At 38.9% G+C, this 16498-nt stretch overlaps 1 protein-coding gene and 1 long non-coding RNA gene across 8 annotated transcripts in view; one reads left to right on the top strand and one right to left on the bottom strand.

Annotated features, from left to right (window-relative positions):
- The window catches only part of LOC105482473 (dystrobrevin binding protein 1), a 150790-nt gene that overhangs the window by 66723 nt on the left and 67569 nt on the right, over positions 1–16498 (bottom strand). For 2 of the 4 annotated variants that reach the window (XM_071097588.1, XM_071097589.1), the window contains 2 exons: positions 6690–6712; positions 4362–4379 (listed from right to left, as the gene is read on the bottom strand). In XM_071097588.1, the coding sequence (XP_070953689.1) occupies positions 4362–4379; positions 6690–6712 (41 nt within the window). The remainder of the gene's footprint in view (positions 1–4361; positions 4380–6689; positions 6713–16498) is intronic. The other 2 variants (XM_011742584.3, XM_011742587.3) reach the window with 1 other exon arrangement.
- Positions 1–16498, top strand: part of LOC105482471 (uncharacterized) — a 38416-nt gene that overhangs the window by 12737 nt on the left and 9181 nt on the right. For all 4 annotated transcript variants that reach the window (XR_987643.3, XR_011624016.1, XR_011624017.1 and 1 more), the window contains 2 exons: positions 11360–11529; positions 14994–15190. This is a non-coding gene — a long non-coding RNA (uncharacterized lncRNA). The remainder of the gene's footprint in view (positions 1–11359; positions 11530–14993; positions 15191–16498) is intronic.

Raw genomic sequence — 16498 nt, 5'->3', positions numbered from 1 at the left:
TCATTCATTTAAATATTTAATAAGCACCAAAGTGCCAAGCACCGGAGTCACAATGGTGAACAAGGCAGAACAGTCCACTCATTCCAATCCTCTGCCATCTGGTTTCCACCCCCAGCCCCCATATACACAAAACCATGCTGCTGAAAGTGTCCTCATTAAGATCACCCATTAGCTTCTCAGGCTATATTTCAGTTTGCCTTCTCCACAACAATACGACACTGCTTCTTGACATCTCCTTGAAATGTTCTCCTTATCACATTCTCCTCTTTGCCTCTTGGCCTCCCCTATCGGCAACTAGCTCTCTTCTCGTGCCTGTCTGGTGAATGTTGGTGCTTCCTAGATTTCTATGCATTGTCATCTTTTTTTCATTCTGCCCTGTTGTTTGTGGGCAACGTCATTCAAATCCCGGGCTTCCATTCCCACCTACATGCTGGCTACTTTCAAATCTAGCTCAGATATTTCTCCTGAGGTTCAACTGCCCACTGGACACTTCCACCTATAACGTCTTACAGATACTGGAAATTTAACATGCTCCTGATGAAATTCACTCAATAAGAATGAGATATTAAGGAATAAATTTAAGATTTACATACTGAAAACAACAAAACTGCTTAGAAAAACTGAAGATGACTTAAATAAATAGGGATACATTCCATGTTCATGGATTGAAAGACTCACTATCATTAAGATGACAACTTTCCCCAAATTGATCTATACATGCAACACAACCATCCCTATTAAAGTCTCAGAAGGCTCTGTTCTTTGTTAGAATTGTCAAAATGATCCTAAAATTTATATGGAAAGACAAAGGACCTTAAATAGTCAAACCAATTTTAAAAAGAACTAGGTTGGAGGACTTAGACTTCCCAATTTCACATCTTACTACGAAGCTACAGTAGTCAAGGCAGTGTGGCATTGGCAATAAGGAACAGAGTGGAGAGTTCAGAAAAAAATTCTTACATTATGGTCACTGGTTTCCCACAAAGGTGCCAAAGCAATTCAATGGGGAAAGGAAGCTCTTTTCAAAAAATAGTTCTGAGGCTTGTGAGGGAGACTTGGGGCCTGTGCAGCCTTGAGCCCCAAGGTCTGCCAAAAAATGGTTCTGAGACAACTCAACATCGATGTGTAAAAAAATGAAGGTGGACTTTCAACTCACACGAACACAAGGCTTAACTGAAAATGGATCATAGACCTAAACATAAGAGCTAACTAGTGTTGTCAGGGATGAGGAGAAACCGCAGCCCTCACACACTGCTGACAGGAACGTAAAATGGTACAGCCATTCTAGAAAACAGTTCAGCAGTTTCTCAAAAAGTTAAACACAAAGTTGTCATATAATCCATATATTCTAGTCTTAACTATATACCCAAGATAAATAAAAATGTATGTCAACACAAAGACTTGCATAAGAAAGTTGATGGCAGCATTATTCAAAACAGGCAAAACCTGGAAACAATCCAAATGTCCATCAGCTGGTGAGTGGATAAACAAAATGGGGTCTATTCATACAATGAAGTATTAATTCAGCAATAAAAAGGAACAATATAGTGATTTTTTATTCTACTCAGTTTCTTGAATCTGTGTCTTTCTCTCCATTCTAGCAATGCCTTAATTCAAATCTAATAGTTTCCCAACTGATCTCTTTTAATCTAGACCTGCTCTTCTCTAACCTATCTCCTATATGATTCCAGAAAACTTGCTTTAAAATGCAAATCTGATCCTTCTACCCTGATTGAAACCCTCGGGGATAACCCACTCCCTGCCCAGACTCCATCAGCTACAACAATAACCTCTGAGCTCTTTTTGATCATGCACCCCTGACATAGGCATGAATTCCTGTTCTATTACATAATATACAGAAAATTGACATTTAAAAGGATGACATAAAAAAACAAAAGTTTCAGTTTCCTCTCTTCTCCTCATGCTTTGCAAGCCCACATTCCTCTTTGAAGACCACTGGCCTAAAGGGAAATGTCCAAGTTCCTGTGCACGGCACTCAAGGTTGGGTACCAGTTGTTCCTTGCCTCTCTGTCCAACTTCATCCCTCATCACTTCACCCCACACACCATATGCTTCAGCCAGGCAAATTATTTGTGGCTCCTTCAATAAATAAGAAATTAAATTTTAACTTGTATTCTTGAAATAAACGTATCTGCATCTTTACGATTGTTCTTTCCTCTTCCTGAAATGTCTTTATTATCCTTTCCAGCCCAGTGAGTCATCATTCAGATCAAGTGTAATGACCGCTCTCTGGTTGATTACTCCCACCTTAGCATAGTTATTTCTATTATTTCTATATTGTATTCAAATTATACGTTTGCCTTTCTAACCTATAAGCTTTGCCACAGTCCTTTAGCTCCCTGAGGACAGAGGACAGTAACATCATCCAACCTGAGTCACTTAAATATTGCTAAATGGCAGCTGAATAGTTTTGTCTCACATGTTAAGCAAATTCTTTAAGTGAACCAACAAACTCTCCTGAAGTTTACCATCTAGCATCATCATCCCTATTTGTAACATGCTAAGGGCTGCCAAGCCAGTAACATGCATAAGCCACATCCATGAGTCATCCAAACAAGTGAGACTCCTCAAAGACTCAGAATTCTCCAAGTCAGATGACTTGGTGCCTTCTATTTTTACTCAAATTTAGCCATCATCATCACTGGGAATTGCTCCCCTTCTAAGATTTCAAACTGAAATCTCTTCTTTGACCACAAGATCCACCTCAACCACTAAAAGTGTTCTTCCCCTTTATGGGGTACCTCACCTGTACCATTCAGCCTGCTTATTCTCATGGTCTGGTCAGGCCTCTCCTCTCCAGTGTGAACTCCACAGCCAATCATTTCAATCACAGTCTCATTAGCATCCATGGTTACCATGCCTGCTGGTCCATCTTACATGTCTTCCCATTTCCAACTCTGTATTAGCCAAAGCATATTTGTTTTGCTTTTTTATTTCTGCTTCTGAGCCTAGCCCTGAAAATTCATATTATCATTCCTTATGTGAATTCTCAAAAAATTCTTTCATCCTTCCATGTCAACTTTTCCCTATATTATTAGCCATCGTTTCCTTCTCTAAGGTCTTAGGAAAAGAGATGTCCCTGGACACCCTCCAAGGATAACCTATCTGGATACCATTTCCTTCCATTTTCTTTAATATCATAATGACTCCTTCAATATCTTCAACTATACCTCCCCTGACTTTGACCCGGATCCTATCTCGTTACATTTTCATTTTTTTCTATCCATTCATGATTGAACAATTAGTTCATGTCACCTTTATTTCCTAACTACTCATACATTTCTTTTTTTGGAGACAGAGTCTTACTCTGTTGCCAAGGCTGAAGTGCAGTGGCACAATCTCGGCTCACTGCAGCCTCTGCCTCCCAGGTTCAAGCAATTCTCATGCCCCAGCCTCCCAAGTAGCTGGGACTATAGGCACCCGCCACCACGCTGGGCTAATTTTTTTGTATTTTTAGCAGACATGGGGTTTCACCATGCTGGCCAGGCCGTTCTCGAATGCCTGACCTCAAGTGATCTGCCTGCCTCAGCCTTCCAAAGTTCTAGGATTACAGGTGTGAGCCACCATGCCTGGCCTATTCATACACTTCTGATTTTCAATTCGGATTTACCCTTTATAAACAGCTCTTTCAGGTCACCAATGACCTGTTCATTGTCAAATCCAATAGGCTCTCCCCATTCGGCTCAACTTCTCTGCATTACTTGTATAACGGATTACCACTTTTCCTCCTTTAAACTCTCTCCTCTGCAGTTTTGTGGGTTTTTTTTGTTTTTTGTTTTTTGTTTTTTGTTTTGTCACTACATTGCCTTGGTCTTCCTGTTTCTCTGACCACTCTGGTTCTGCCTCTTCCACTGCCTCTGTTTTCCAGAGCTAAGTCTTCAATGTCTTATGTCTTTAAAGACTATGAAAGCTTACGTACTCTACATGTGCTTACAATAATGGAATGCCTTCCCACTAAAAATATAAAATAAGGACTTTTATGATCCTAACCTCCTTTTTCTGCTATTTAATATTTGGGTGACTGTCACTAAAACGTTTAAATGAATGCAGTATTTGGGGAACACAGAAAAATTTCCGACTGCCAATATTAAGACAAGAACAACTGGCTTTAATAATCTTGTAGAGATTGGCCATATGCAGCAGAAGTAAGGTGAACACAACTCATCAACCTCTATGGAGTATAGAAGGGAGAATCCAGAACTTGGTGGATGATATTAATGTACATTACTAATTTTGAAGGTTACTAATTTTGTATTTTGGTTCTCAAAAGTTAGTTTTCCCCCAATTTAGAAAAGAGCTTCTAAATATAAGTTGAATAAAGCAATTGGAGGAAGTAATACCTTTTATTTTCCTGCAACCTGAAAAGGAAAAAGGCAATATTCAAAAAATAATAAATTGCCACAGTATGTTCAAACAAATTTTTTTTGTTTTGTTTTGTTTTGTTTTTTGAGGCAGAGTCTCGCTCTGTTGCCCAGGCTGGAGTGCAGTGGCGCGATCTCGGCTCACTGCAAGCTCCGCCTCCCGGGTTCCCGCCATTCTCCTGCCTCAGCCTCCCGAGTAGCTGGGACTACAGGCGCCGCCACCACGCCCGGCTAATTTTTTTGTATTTTTAATGGAGACAGGGTTTCATTGTTAGCCAGGATGAAATTTTTAAATGTCTTTTTCTTCACTAATACTTTGGTAGAGCTATTACATTTCTGTTTTTCTTGTTATAGGGTTCTTTTTTTTTTTTTTTTTTTTTTTGAGACAGGAGTCTCATTCTGTGGCTCAGGCTAGAGTGCAGTGGTGTGATCTTGGCTCACTACAACCTCCGCCTCCCGAATTCAAGTGATTCTCCTGCCTCAGCCTCCTGAGTAGCTGAGTGTACCAACACGCCTGGCTAGTTTTTGAATTTTTAGTAGAGATGGGGTTTCACCATGTTGGCCAGGCTGGTCTTGAACTCCTGACCTCAGGTGATCCACCCCCTCGGCCTCCCAAAGGAGGCCCTTCCAAAGTGCTGGGATTACAGGCGTGAGCCACCATGCCCAGGCCTCGTTTTTAAAATATTAGCAAAACACTCAAGAAGAAACAATTTTGAATGAACATTGATACTAAAAACCTTGATATAATGCAACATTCAATTTAGGGTTTGTTCACATTTGAGATCTTTAATTGGCCTGTGGGTGGATTTGATGTGCTGTTAATTGTACATAATTAGGAATGTGTGTATAAACAAGATATTTCAGCTTAAACTGAATTTTTCTATTGGGTAATATGCAACACTACCTAACCTTTTGCAAACTGCTATTCTCTTCTTTTTCTCTGAATATTGTCATACTAAAAAAAGTATGCCTCAGCACTGAGATGCAAGTAAAACTGACATTTTACATAATCTGTGTCCCTGCCCTGTCTATTAATATTAACTTGATTGTTTTTTTCATCTCTTACTGTTACATAAGAAGATACTAAACTAGTCAACCAAAAGAAAAGAATGAGAAGGAAAAGGCATTTTATAAGGATTTCAAATCTTATTTTAAAGCACTGATTTAAAAAAAAAAGTATACAAGTAGTGGTTTACAAATTGAATTAAGAACAATGACAGCCATGACAACACATTATATCACATGGTCATTTAACATTACCTTCAACAAACTGGCCAGGAGCTTAATCATTTACTACAGCTGTAGTAGGTCAAACAGAAATCCAGCCAAACAAGGCTGTTCAATAATAACTATAGGAGGAATATGCCTTTATACCTTTTATCTTGAGAATTTGTCATTTTTTCTAAATTCAAACAGATCAGACATATCAACAATTCAACCACAAACGATATACTTGGAAATCTTTCACCATTCAGCAAATCTAAAGGACAATGCTGGTTTATATGTGAAGTATAATAAGCATAAAACAACTAAATCAGAAGTGATTTCAAAAAGTTTTCTCAGTTATTGAAATGAGTCTCTCGAGAATAGGATTTCTAGTACTTAATTGCTCATGAGTAATTAATTGAAAAATGGCAAACTGGAAGAACCTTGAGCTGCTGGAAAGTTTGTATTTTTTTCTGTTTTCCACTAGCCTTTCTCCATGACCAGTAACGGTCAATATAACCAAGAATCATTCTCTAGTGTCCCTCCTTCAGGCATTCCCTAAACGTAAAAAGTAATGCTGGGTGCTTTTGGAATCTCGGAATATATTTCATCTGAGCCTCTAATTTTACAGACGGAAAGAGAAACTGTGCCTGAAAAGGTAAGAGACTCATCCAAAGTCACAAGACAGCAGCAGAGCAGGACCCAGCACTGAAGACCTCTCAGGAGGTTTGAGTGACTGCAAGGTCAATTGCAGGGGCACCTCTTGATCTTTGTCACCATTCCCTTTCCACGTGGCCCAGACTGCACAAGAGAAACCAGAATCTTCTTAAACTATGATTCTCAACAATCTCAAAGTTAGCACTGCACCTTCCTAACATACCATTTATAAAGGTCATTAGCAGAAACTCTCACTTGGTATATGTGCTAAAGAGAATATCAAAACCACTTGTGATTAAACAAAACCTACAAAAACAGTATCAAGTTTTACTTTTTGTGTAAACTGATTTTAAAAAAATGAGTTCGCTGATCATTATCAAGAGAGAACATCTGACACCAATTAACTCTCAACTATTTTAAAGTGAAGAATTAACACAAAATTACCTTTGAAGGTTTCAAGTTCCTTCCTGTAGGGGGGAAAAAAAAGACAAGACAATGCAAATTTAAAATCTCTTCCCAATGAAAACTGTTCTTCCATCATAATAAAAATGTATGTACTTTAAATGCTCACAGTCGTATTTCTGGATCTTCACATATCAATTATACTTTACTGAAATGACCAGTACAATGAGCCTAAACCAACTATTTTCAGTTATTTCTGCTCTTTTCTATTAATGGCTCAAAAAAGTTCCACCAGAATCCAAATAATAATCTAAACAATTTCATCTAAACAATAAAACAATTATAACAACACAGCATTTTAATCCCAGCTATGAACTATCTCATATATATAAGAATCAGTTTATAAAATGCACTTAACACAATTTTTCCTTGATAGATAAATATTCCATACTGGATTTTTGAGATCATTAGTTAAAAATTATCCAAAATAGAAGCAGTTGTTTTCCCTTTCAACAGCAAAGGAAAAAAGGGGGAAAGCGCATATCAAAGGATGGAGGTGCACAGCTCATTCTGCCACAAAGGGCCAAGCCTCCAGGAATCTTCTGGTTTATTATTCTGTTAATGTTAAGTAAGGATGCCAAAACACAAAGGTTCCTGGGAAATGTACAGTGGGGAAAATATATATTAAAATAAACATTTTGTGACAAAGAAAGCAAAGCAAGTTGTTTTGAGGCTTTCCCTCACAATTTTGTAGTTACGTATTTTTTTCCTCATTATCAGTACTAATGAGTAATTCTGAGGAAATAAAGGCTGTTATCCCACTTAAAATATGAGACATTTATTTTTTACTTGCACTCTAGAGTTTTACTAAAAATCTAGAGATGTTTTGAATTCTTAAATCAATTTTCTACACACCTAATTACAATACCCCTCATGTTCCAAAATAGCTGACTACATTCAACAGCTGCTAGAAAGGACTGGCAAGCTGCCTACTGAAAGGCCAAGTAGATAATGTTCTTGCAACAGCCAAAGTGAAGGTTCTTAAATCAGATGGTCATCCCACTCCTTTTTTCCCTAACAATATCTACTTATAATAATTATCCAGCACCATGGTTCAAAAACTATGCAAGAATTTTCAATCCCATTTTTTCAAAAACCTGTGTGGCCGGGCACGGTGGCTCACGCCTGTAATCCCAGCACTTTGGGAGGCTGAGATGGGCAGATCACCTGAGGTCAGGAGTTCGAGATCAGCCTGGCCAACACAGTGAAACCCCATCACTACTAAAAATACAAAAAAATTAGCCAGGCGTGGTGGCAGGCGCCTGTAATCCCAGCTACTAGGGAGGCTGAGGCAGGAGAATCGCTTGAACCCAGGAAGCACAGTTTGCAATGAGCCAAGAAGGTGCCACTGCACTCCAGCCTGGGTAACAGAGCGAGACGCTGTCTCAAAAAAAAAAAAAAAAAAAAACCCTGGGTTGTTTCCCTTCAGTCAATAAAATAATCAACTTCATTCTTAAAAGCTTAACTAGGTACAAGCTACATATGCCTAAAATCTGCTTTATACCCCAATAATAAAAACCAGAATACAACGGGAAGGCAACATGTATCATAAGAGGATCTCAAAAAGATATCTTCAATCTACTTCTTAGTGACGTCCTCACATTAGCAATTCCCCGATGTGCGGAAAGTTGACAGAACACTCAGTTCAATATTCTAATGAGCAATTCTTTTTTTTCTATGATTACAATCTTTAGAGAGCTTCTAATTTTCTTCTTTTAGAATGTGTGACTGTGAGCAGAATTTCTAAAGGGCTCTCTTGTTTTAAAAAGCTGAAACTCCAGAGAGAGACTCCGTCTCAAAAAAAAAAGAATTAAAAAAAAAAAAAAAAAAAAGCTGAAACTCAGAATAATGATTTCACACACACTGTTCTTCTCCTACCCCCAAATATTAACAACCATAAAAACAAGGAATCCAGCATCTACTACTAAATACATTAATGAGTGAGTGTGCAATTGAGGAGGGTGCTTTTCCTATGGACACGTCCTGCACACCCTGTAACCGTCTGGCTGCTGCTGTGAAGAGGACAAGCCCAGCATTTTCTGGGTATCCTCTGTCACACAGTGTCATGACCCACAACTCCACAACTTCCAGTGAAATTTCCAAGAAACTTCCCTTCAGAAAGAAAATCATTCCTGTACCCAATTCCTAAAAAAGATGACTGCTTGAAGTAGTGGTGGTACAAATAATTGGTTTAAAGAAAAAAATCAGTATTATGGAACCCCTTTTTTTTTTTTTTTGAGACAGAGTCTCGCTCTGTCACCCATGCTGCAGTGCAGTGGTGTGGTCTCAGCTCACTGCAACCTCTGCCTCCCGGGTTCAAGCAATTCTCCTGCCTCAGCCTCCCGAGTAGCTGGGATTACAGCCACCCACCACCACGCCTGGCTAATTTTTGTAGTTTTAGTAGAGATGGGGTTTCACCATGTTGGCCAGATTGGTCTCAAACTCCTGACCTCAGGTGATCTGCCCGCCTCGGCCTCCCAAAGTGCTGGGATTAGAGGCATGAGTCATTGTGCCCGACCAGTATTATGGAACTTTTAAAGAACTGATGAAGTAAAGCAGCAGCACTGAAAGCCTTGAAATTTCACAATTTTTAGGGTGTACTCCACCATCTGTTAGAGGTACTCAGCATTTGGAAATACAGAAAATGTAAGAGAAGGCAGGGAAAGGCACGTCAGTCACAGGCAGCAGTGACTGAGGTCACAGAGGCCAAAGACGCAGGTTATATTTAGGAAACAGACTTTAGAACAGCAATACTTCAGCAAGTACTTGTCCTGAAGCAAATACTTCAGAACAGCAGGCTGAATGAAGAGAAAGTAATTCAGATAAAAAGGTAGAGTTCTCAGTGCCAGGCTAAAATATTTTGTTTTATTTTTAGCAGGAGAATAACATGAGCAAAGCTGTATTTTAGGAAGAACGTTCTAGCTGTGATGGATGGATATATTGGCAAGGGAGAGAATAAAAGCAGTGAGTAGTCAGGAAACCATGGGGGGCACGTGGGGAAGAGCTAATTAATACTTGGAAAGAGCAATGTTGCAATGTTAAGTGGCAATGACAATGAAATGAAGGATTCCAATTTGAAAAGTATCATAAAGAAGACTCAACAGCCCAAGGCATCTGACTAAATGGGGTAAGGAGAGGAAGGAGACAAGCATGCTAACCGGGGCAGTTCTAGTCTGCATCATGAGAAGGAAAAGATTTTGGAGGGCAATGCATGAGTTCAGTTTGGGAATTGCTAAAACAGGAAGACCGAAAGCTGCAGAAGGGATTCCCATCCCCTTCAGCCTACTCGAGGATTTAACTCCTACAGATTCCTAGTCCCTTGCTTCGCATTCACTCTTGAACTCATTCCAATTTGGCTTCTGGACCCCCCACTACGCAATCAAGGCCACCAACAATCATTATGTTGCCAAATCCAGTGACCACTTCTCTATTTTCATCCTAATCCTTCAGCAGCATTTGACGCCAACTAGTGGTTTCTTGAAACAGTTCTCTCTAGTGTTCTCCTACCTCCTCAGTTTTGGGTTTTTTTGTTTGTTTGTTTGTTTTTGCTATTGTCTCCATCCTTCCAGACCACCCGATGCTGGAGTGCTACAGGCTTGGTTCGGAGCCCTCCTCTCTCCTCAGCTTACATTCGCTCACAAGCCAATTTCACCCTTAGCTTTAAATGCCATCCATACGCTACTAACTTCCTGATTACATCTCCTGTCTTGCTCTCTTCTTTGAGCTCCAGACTCACATGCAAGTGCCCATTTGATAGCTTTATGCAAAAGTGGAGTAGGCTACTCAAACATCTGTAAGACAGCCTGTTCTTCTCCAGCCTAACTTATCTCAGTTAATGGCATTACCCAGCTTCTCAAGTTTTGGCTCATCCATCTCCCTCATTCTCCATCCAATTCATCAATAGATCCTGTCAATTCTATCTCAAAACATAGCCTGAATGGATCCATTTCTCTTCGTCATCACTGCCATCAACTTTATATAAATATCCATTTTCTTATACTAAATATAATCTTCGTTGAGTTCAATTATTCATTCAACAAAAATGTATTAAGCCTTAGACACTATGATAATGTATTTAGGAATAGCATTAGGAATAATGCTAGGTTTGGGATACACACGTTCCATAACTTCAAGGAGCTTTAGTGGGAGAGACAGAGAAATAAAGCAATAATTAGAAATCAGTGCCATAGATTACAGTGCTTTGGTAATGACATGCTGAGGATTCTCTAGGAATAAAGAAGAGAGGACAATTCATACACTTAGGTTTGGTAGGAAAGGCCTCCTGGAGAAGCAAGGACTGAGCTGATGAGTTTTCAAGGACAGTATAACTGATGACGATGGGCAACATTTATCGAGAACATGGCAGATATTTTACTCCTAAGCATTAAGTTATACTCTCAGTTAACCACATAAAAAAAGTATGGGTAAGCAGGAGTTTTAAGTTCTAGTCACTCTTCTTCAAACTGTGTTATTAGCATAAAAATGCTAATAATAATAATTAGTGTAAAACAGCCTTCAAGTTCATCTTTTCCAAGAAGACTTAATTGACATCCAATCAGAGATCTCTCCTTTATCAAAAATTCTATAGCACTAAACGCGATCTATGTTATACATCTCATATGCTGCCTTGTAATGTGGTTCTGTCTGTACAGGTGTCGTCTCTACAGTTACACTACAGGGTTCCTGAAGTGCAGAGACTGCATCTCTTCCATCCTGCATCATACACGTGCCCAGAGTTGGACCCAACAGCCAGCAAATCATTATTACAAAGTACTGAGGCTGCAGGATGACTAAGATCTGCTTCTTCAAAGAGGCCCTTGCTGTAACTATATTTTATTTTTGATAAAGTTTGATCAAATATTATCTCATTTGAAGCAACTTGTTTGTTGCTTGCATTTTCTAAAAATTGAGTTTCTTATTTCCATAGTTTAATAGTATTTTCAGAAGACCAAATAAGAAGAATTGAAATGTCTCATTTTAAATGTTAACATATTTCAAATTTTACTCAATTCAGCTAGTGCCTTTACAAAATTTAGCATAACCCTAAAACTAAAACATTCAAGAAATAACACCAGGATCAAAAGCTAATCATATTCCAAAGGGTGAAACTGCTATTATTTAATCATTTTCTCTCCAGGGATTGAGTTATGAAGGAGAATAAAAATGAAAGAATCACGTTAATAAATAAGTCTATGGAATGTTACAAGAAGTATATTAAATCTATATATGAGTAGAAATCAACCAGCTCAGACTCAAGATGAAAACTTAATAGACAGAAGCTCCTGGATAAATGCCTCCATAAACACAGACAAAGCAAACTCTCTCTCTAAATACTAAACTGCCTCCCTAGGACAAATCTATGATAAAAGGCTAACACAAAATACCAACATTCAAAATGCCAACTGCAAAATCACCTACCATTTTTCTTCATATGTAGAAATGTTTAGGGGAAATTGTTTTAAGCATGATCAGCAATGTTCTTTTACAGAACACTCCTGAACTGTGTTCTTTTGCTATGGTTGATGGACAGAACCTATTACTGTGACTGCTTGTTCCTGGTAAAGACCTCACAAGCCCACTTTTAAGAAAGAAGCATCTACCATTCATCATCACCAAGTCAGCGGTCTGTTGTTTCCCAGCAGTCCACAGACCTGCGGCACCACCCTACAGACTTGGTGGGGCTGCCGGTGATAGAGTCTGAGGGGGATTGGGGATGGGTGGTGGAAGGGGCCTCCTTCCAGCTTGAGATGAATTTTCTCAGGACTCTCTATACCTTAAAAGTCTCTGTTGTCATTTATTCTTATGCAAAACCAGCAAAACATTTTCAACATTATCTACAAAATAAAACCTTAAAAAGCAGCTAGTTCACTGTAAAAATGGCATTAAATCCTTATTTATTATGCTATTAATATACACTGTCTACATCTATTTTGGGCAAATACAGACAAGAAAGTAACAGGATGATAAGATTCCAGAATCTTGTATTATTTATTTATTTATTTATTTATTTTTGGAGATGAAGTCTTGCTCTTGTCCCCCCGGTTGGAGTGCGATGGCACGATCTCGGCTCACTCCAACCTCCGCCTCCCGGGTTCAAGCAATTCTCCTGCCTCAAGCAATTCTCCTGCCTCAGCCTCCCAAGTAGCTGGGATTACAGGCATCTGCCACCATGCCCGGCTAATTTTTATATTTTTAGTAGAGACAGGGTTTCACCATGTTGGCCAGGCTGGTCTTGAACTCCTGCCCTCCGGTGATCCGCCCGCCTCGGCCTCCCAAAGTGCTGGGATTACAGGCATGAGCCACCGTGCCCAGCCCAGAATCTTGGAATTTAAAGTTGAAAACGATCTGAAGGATATGGTAACAAAGAAGACTTGGAATTTAAGAAAAATGGATTCCAAAAAAGATAATGAAGGTCTAGGCAGGTTGGCAGCACTAAGTTATATGTGGATTACATTCAATCCCACCTTGCAAGAATCACTTCCCTAAACCTGTTTTACATGAAAATCTATTTAATTTAGAAACCATGCCTGGAGAAAGAGAGGTTGAAGCAAGTAGGATAAGGAAAGATGAGATAGGGGTAAGGGATATTTATTGAGTTCCTACTGTATACCCCACATTATGCAAGGCACTTTACACACACTGTCTCCTATCACTTATAATTACCTAATTGTAGGTATCATCACCCCTCACTTAATACATGAGGAAAATGGGGCTTGAGGATGGAAGGCCACACAGATAATAAGTGACAGAACTGGGAATAAAACCCACAGCTCTCTGACTTTGCATGTGTATTATCTTCAGCATCCAGAATATAGTTCAAGGGTCAAGTTTAGCCCTAACAGAAAGTTACTTAAGTAGATCACTAAATCTATAGAATTCCAGAGTCAGATATATGAAACTCAGAGCCACCCCAACACATCCAGGCAACATCTGGGTCTACCTAGCTCGGGGAAAGTACATTATTTTTAGGAAATGAATAAAAACTAATGTTGAAAGCCAAGATCATTGATGTATGCATGAGGTAAAATCCCCAACATAGCCCTGAAGACATCTCGTGATTTTCAAAAACAAGTCTGCAAAAAACACTTTTATTTTCACTGGTGTACTGGTGTTTAGTGACTAGCCCACAGCAACTAATTGGCTAAGAATTTTTATTATAAAACTATTTTAAAAATTTATATCAACTCTGTGTTACTGATTTTTTTACTCAAAATTCTTAGTGGCTAGCCAATTCCTTAAAGAACCATGCTGCCATTAATTATCACCAAATCAATGGCTTGTCATTTATCAGCCATCTGCAGTCAGGCCCCACCATCTGAAACTGTATCCTTACAGGCTTGTTGCCATTTATAGCTGATAGGGTAGAAGGTGGACTTTTTTTTTTTAAAAACTCATGCATCCCACATACAAATATATTCCTGATCAAGCGACATCAGGCCCTAAAATCTCTGCTTGTCCATCCTTATATTGAATCACCCACACCAGTCCATACATGCAGAGAAGCAAGGTCCTTTCCATACTCCATGACACCCAAGCACAGAGTGCAGATAGTTTTTTGTGGAGGCAGTCTACTATCAAAGATACGAGGAGACTTTAAAGTCAGGAAACATTTGGTTCTGGCCCAGCACCACTACTTCCAACTCCTGACAAGTTGTTCATCTCCCCTAATCTCTCTTTTCTTACTGGTAGAGAAGAGAGTACACCTACTCAAATGGTCATTGTGAGACCTCTACTGAGTTAATTTAGAGTGTTTAAGCAATGTCTCTGGTACATATTAAGTGTTCAATAAAGGCTATAGCTATAATCACCATCATCATTTCATTTTTTATCTTGATGAGAAATCTTAATATCTGCTTTTGGGAAAAAATGAACACTCTAACAGTAATACAAATGAAGGGACACAAGACTACAGACAGGAAGACTAATTAGGAGGCTATTAGTGTAACTCAGGCTACAAAGATGTGGGCTAGAACTCCGGGAAGGATCAGTGAAGACAGAAAGGCAAGGACAGAGTCAGGAAATACTGGGCTGGACTGAGAACTGAGCAGACGGTAGGAGGAAGGAGGAGATTATGAAGACTCCCACATTTGTGGCCTGGATAAATCTGTAGTGATGGAATCTTGTTAGAACAGAAAAAGGTCAGGTTTTGCTGTGGAAGACCATTTTGGGTATGGTGCTGTTGAGAAGTCCAGGAAGAGCTGTGTAGGTGGCAACTGGTTCTGCAGGTAAGAAGAGAGACCTGCACTGAATACAGTGGTTTGATAATGATCACCTTATGGCCGGCAGATGAGCCAAGGATGCAGAAGAGCTTGCCCAAGGAGGGACTGCACAACAAGAGGAGGCAACAACCAAGACCACAGCACAAGTGAACACCAGCATTAAAGCATCTACAAAGAAAACTAAAATGAATCTGAGGCAGAGAAGAAAGAGAAGAACATTTAGGATACTGGTGTTGAAGTCAAGAGACGACCGTATCAAGTCAGGTAAATAAAGATTGATTTGTCAAGGACCTTAGTTACTTAAAAAGCTAAGAAAAACATACATTAAACACTTCAAGTGAATCACAGATTTGTTCTCTAACAACGTTTTCATATTACACAATGTTGATACAATCTTTCTTTTTCGACAATATTTTAACTGTGGTATGCCATGTAACTTACCCATTCATTTTAATTAAGAAATATTCTTAAAGGTTCACTATGAGGTAAAATCCTGTTTTAACTCTCCCCAAAGTAGTCCAATGTTAACAATTTTTAAAGGATACTTTTTAGCTTTTAAAAACCTATGTACAGCAGGAATATTGGGATCAACTAATAAATTCTCAAATCTACCTGAATTAATCCTTAAGAACTGTTAACTTTTATTTTCTCTTCCTCAAAAGTAACACGTTATTTTATATGATAATAATACACTTCTCTGATATAAGAATTGGTCCTAGGCCGAGGCAGATGGATCACCCGAGATTGGGAGTTCCAGACCAGCCTGACCAAGATGGAGAAACCCCATCTCTACTAAAAAAAAAAAAAAAAAAAACACAAAATTAGCCAGGAGTGGTGGCACATGCCTGTAATCCCAGCTACTCGGGAGGCTGAGGCAGGAGAATCACTTGAATCTGGGAGGCGGAGGTTGTGGTGAGCCGAGATCACGCCATTGCACTCCAGCCTGGACAACAAGAGCAAAATTCCATCTCAAAATAAAAAAAGAAAAAGAAAAGGAAAAAAAATTGGGCCTAAACAGACCGTAACAGGAAACTTCCAGAGAGAAAGGAAAATGTTGCTATCTTTGGGGGAAAATGTCCCTCTCTTTGAAATCTAGGATCAAACCTCTCCAGTAGCATTAGCTGGGCGCAATAGTAATAAATGAATTCTAAAACACTGAAAGTTATTACAGACTCTGTAAATTATAATGTACAAACTATAATCAATCTAACTTTGGAAAAAGGATTACCTATTTTTCAACCCAGGATAATAATAATTTTGCTTTGCTTAATTTTGAAAAACTTTTCTCAAGATTGCTACATCTTTAGTCTCCACTCCTCTCCACCTCAAAGATACACTTTAGGTTTTCTTGCCTCTTAAAAACAAAAAGCTTTATGAACCCCAGAGTGTCATCTACATAACCGGAGGGAAAGAGATAACAAAAAGAACTTTGTAAACCAGTTAGAGAAACATTTATTACTTAAAAATGGCAAACAGATACTCATTGTTCAAAATAAAGCTTTAAGAACTTAAATATCAGTCCTAAACTATATTTACTGTCAACCCAAGGATCTAATAAACTGTTAAATATTC

Source organism: Macaca nemestrina, chromosome 5 (assembly GCF_043159975.1).
Source record: "Macaca nemestrina isolate mMacNem1 chromosome 5, mMacNem.hap1, whole genome shotgun sequence".
Taxonomy (NCBI): Eukaryota; Metazoa; Chordata; class Mammalia; order Primates; family Cercopithecidae; genus Macaca; species Macaca nemestrina.
This window is presented reverse-complemented; position numbering and strand designations above follow the sequence as displayed.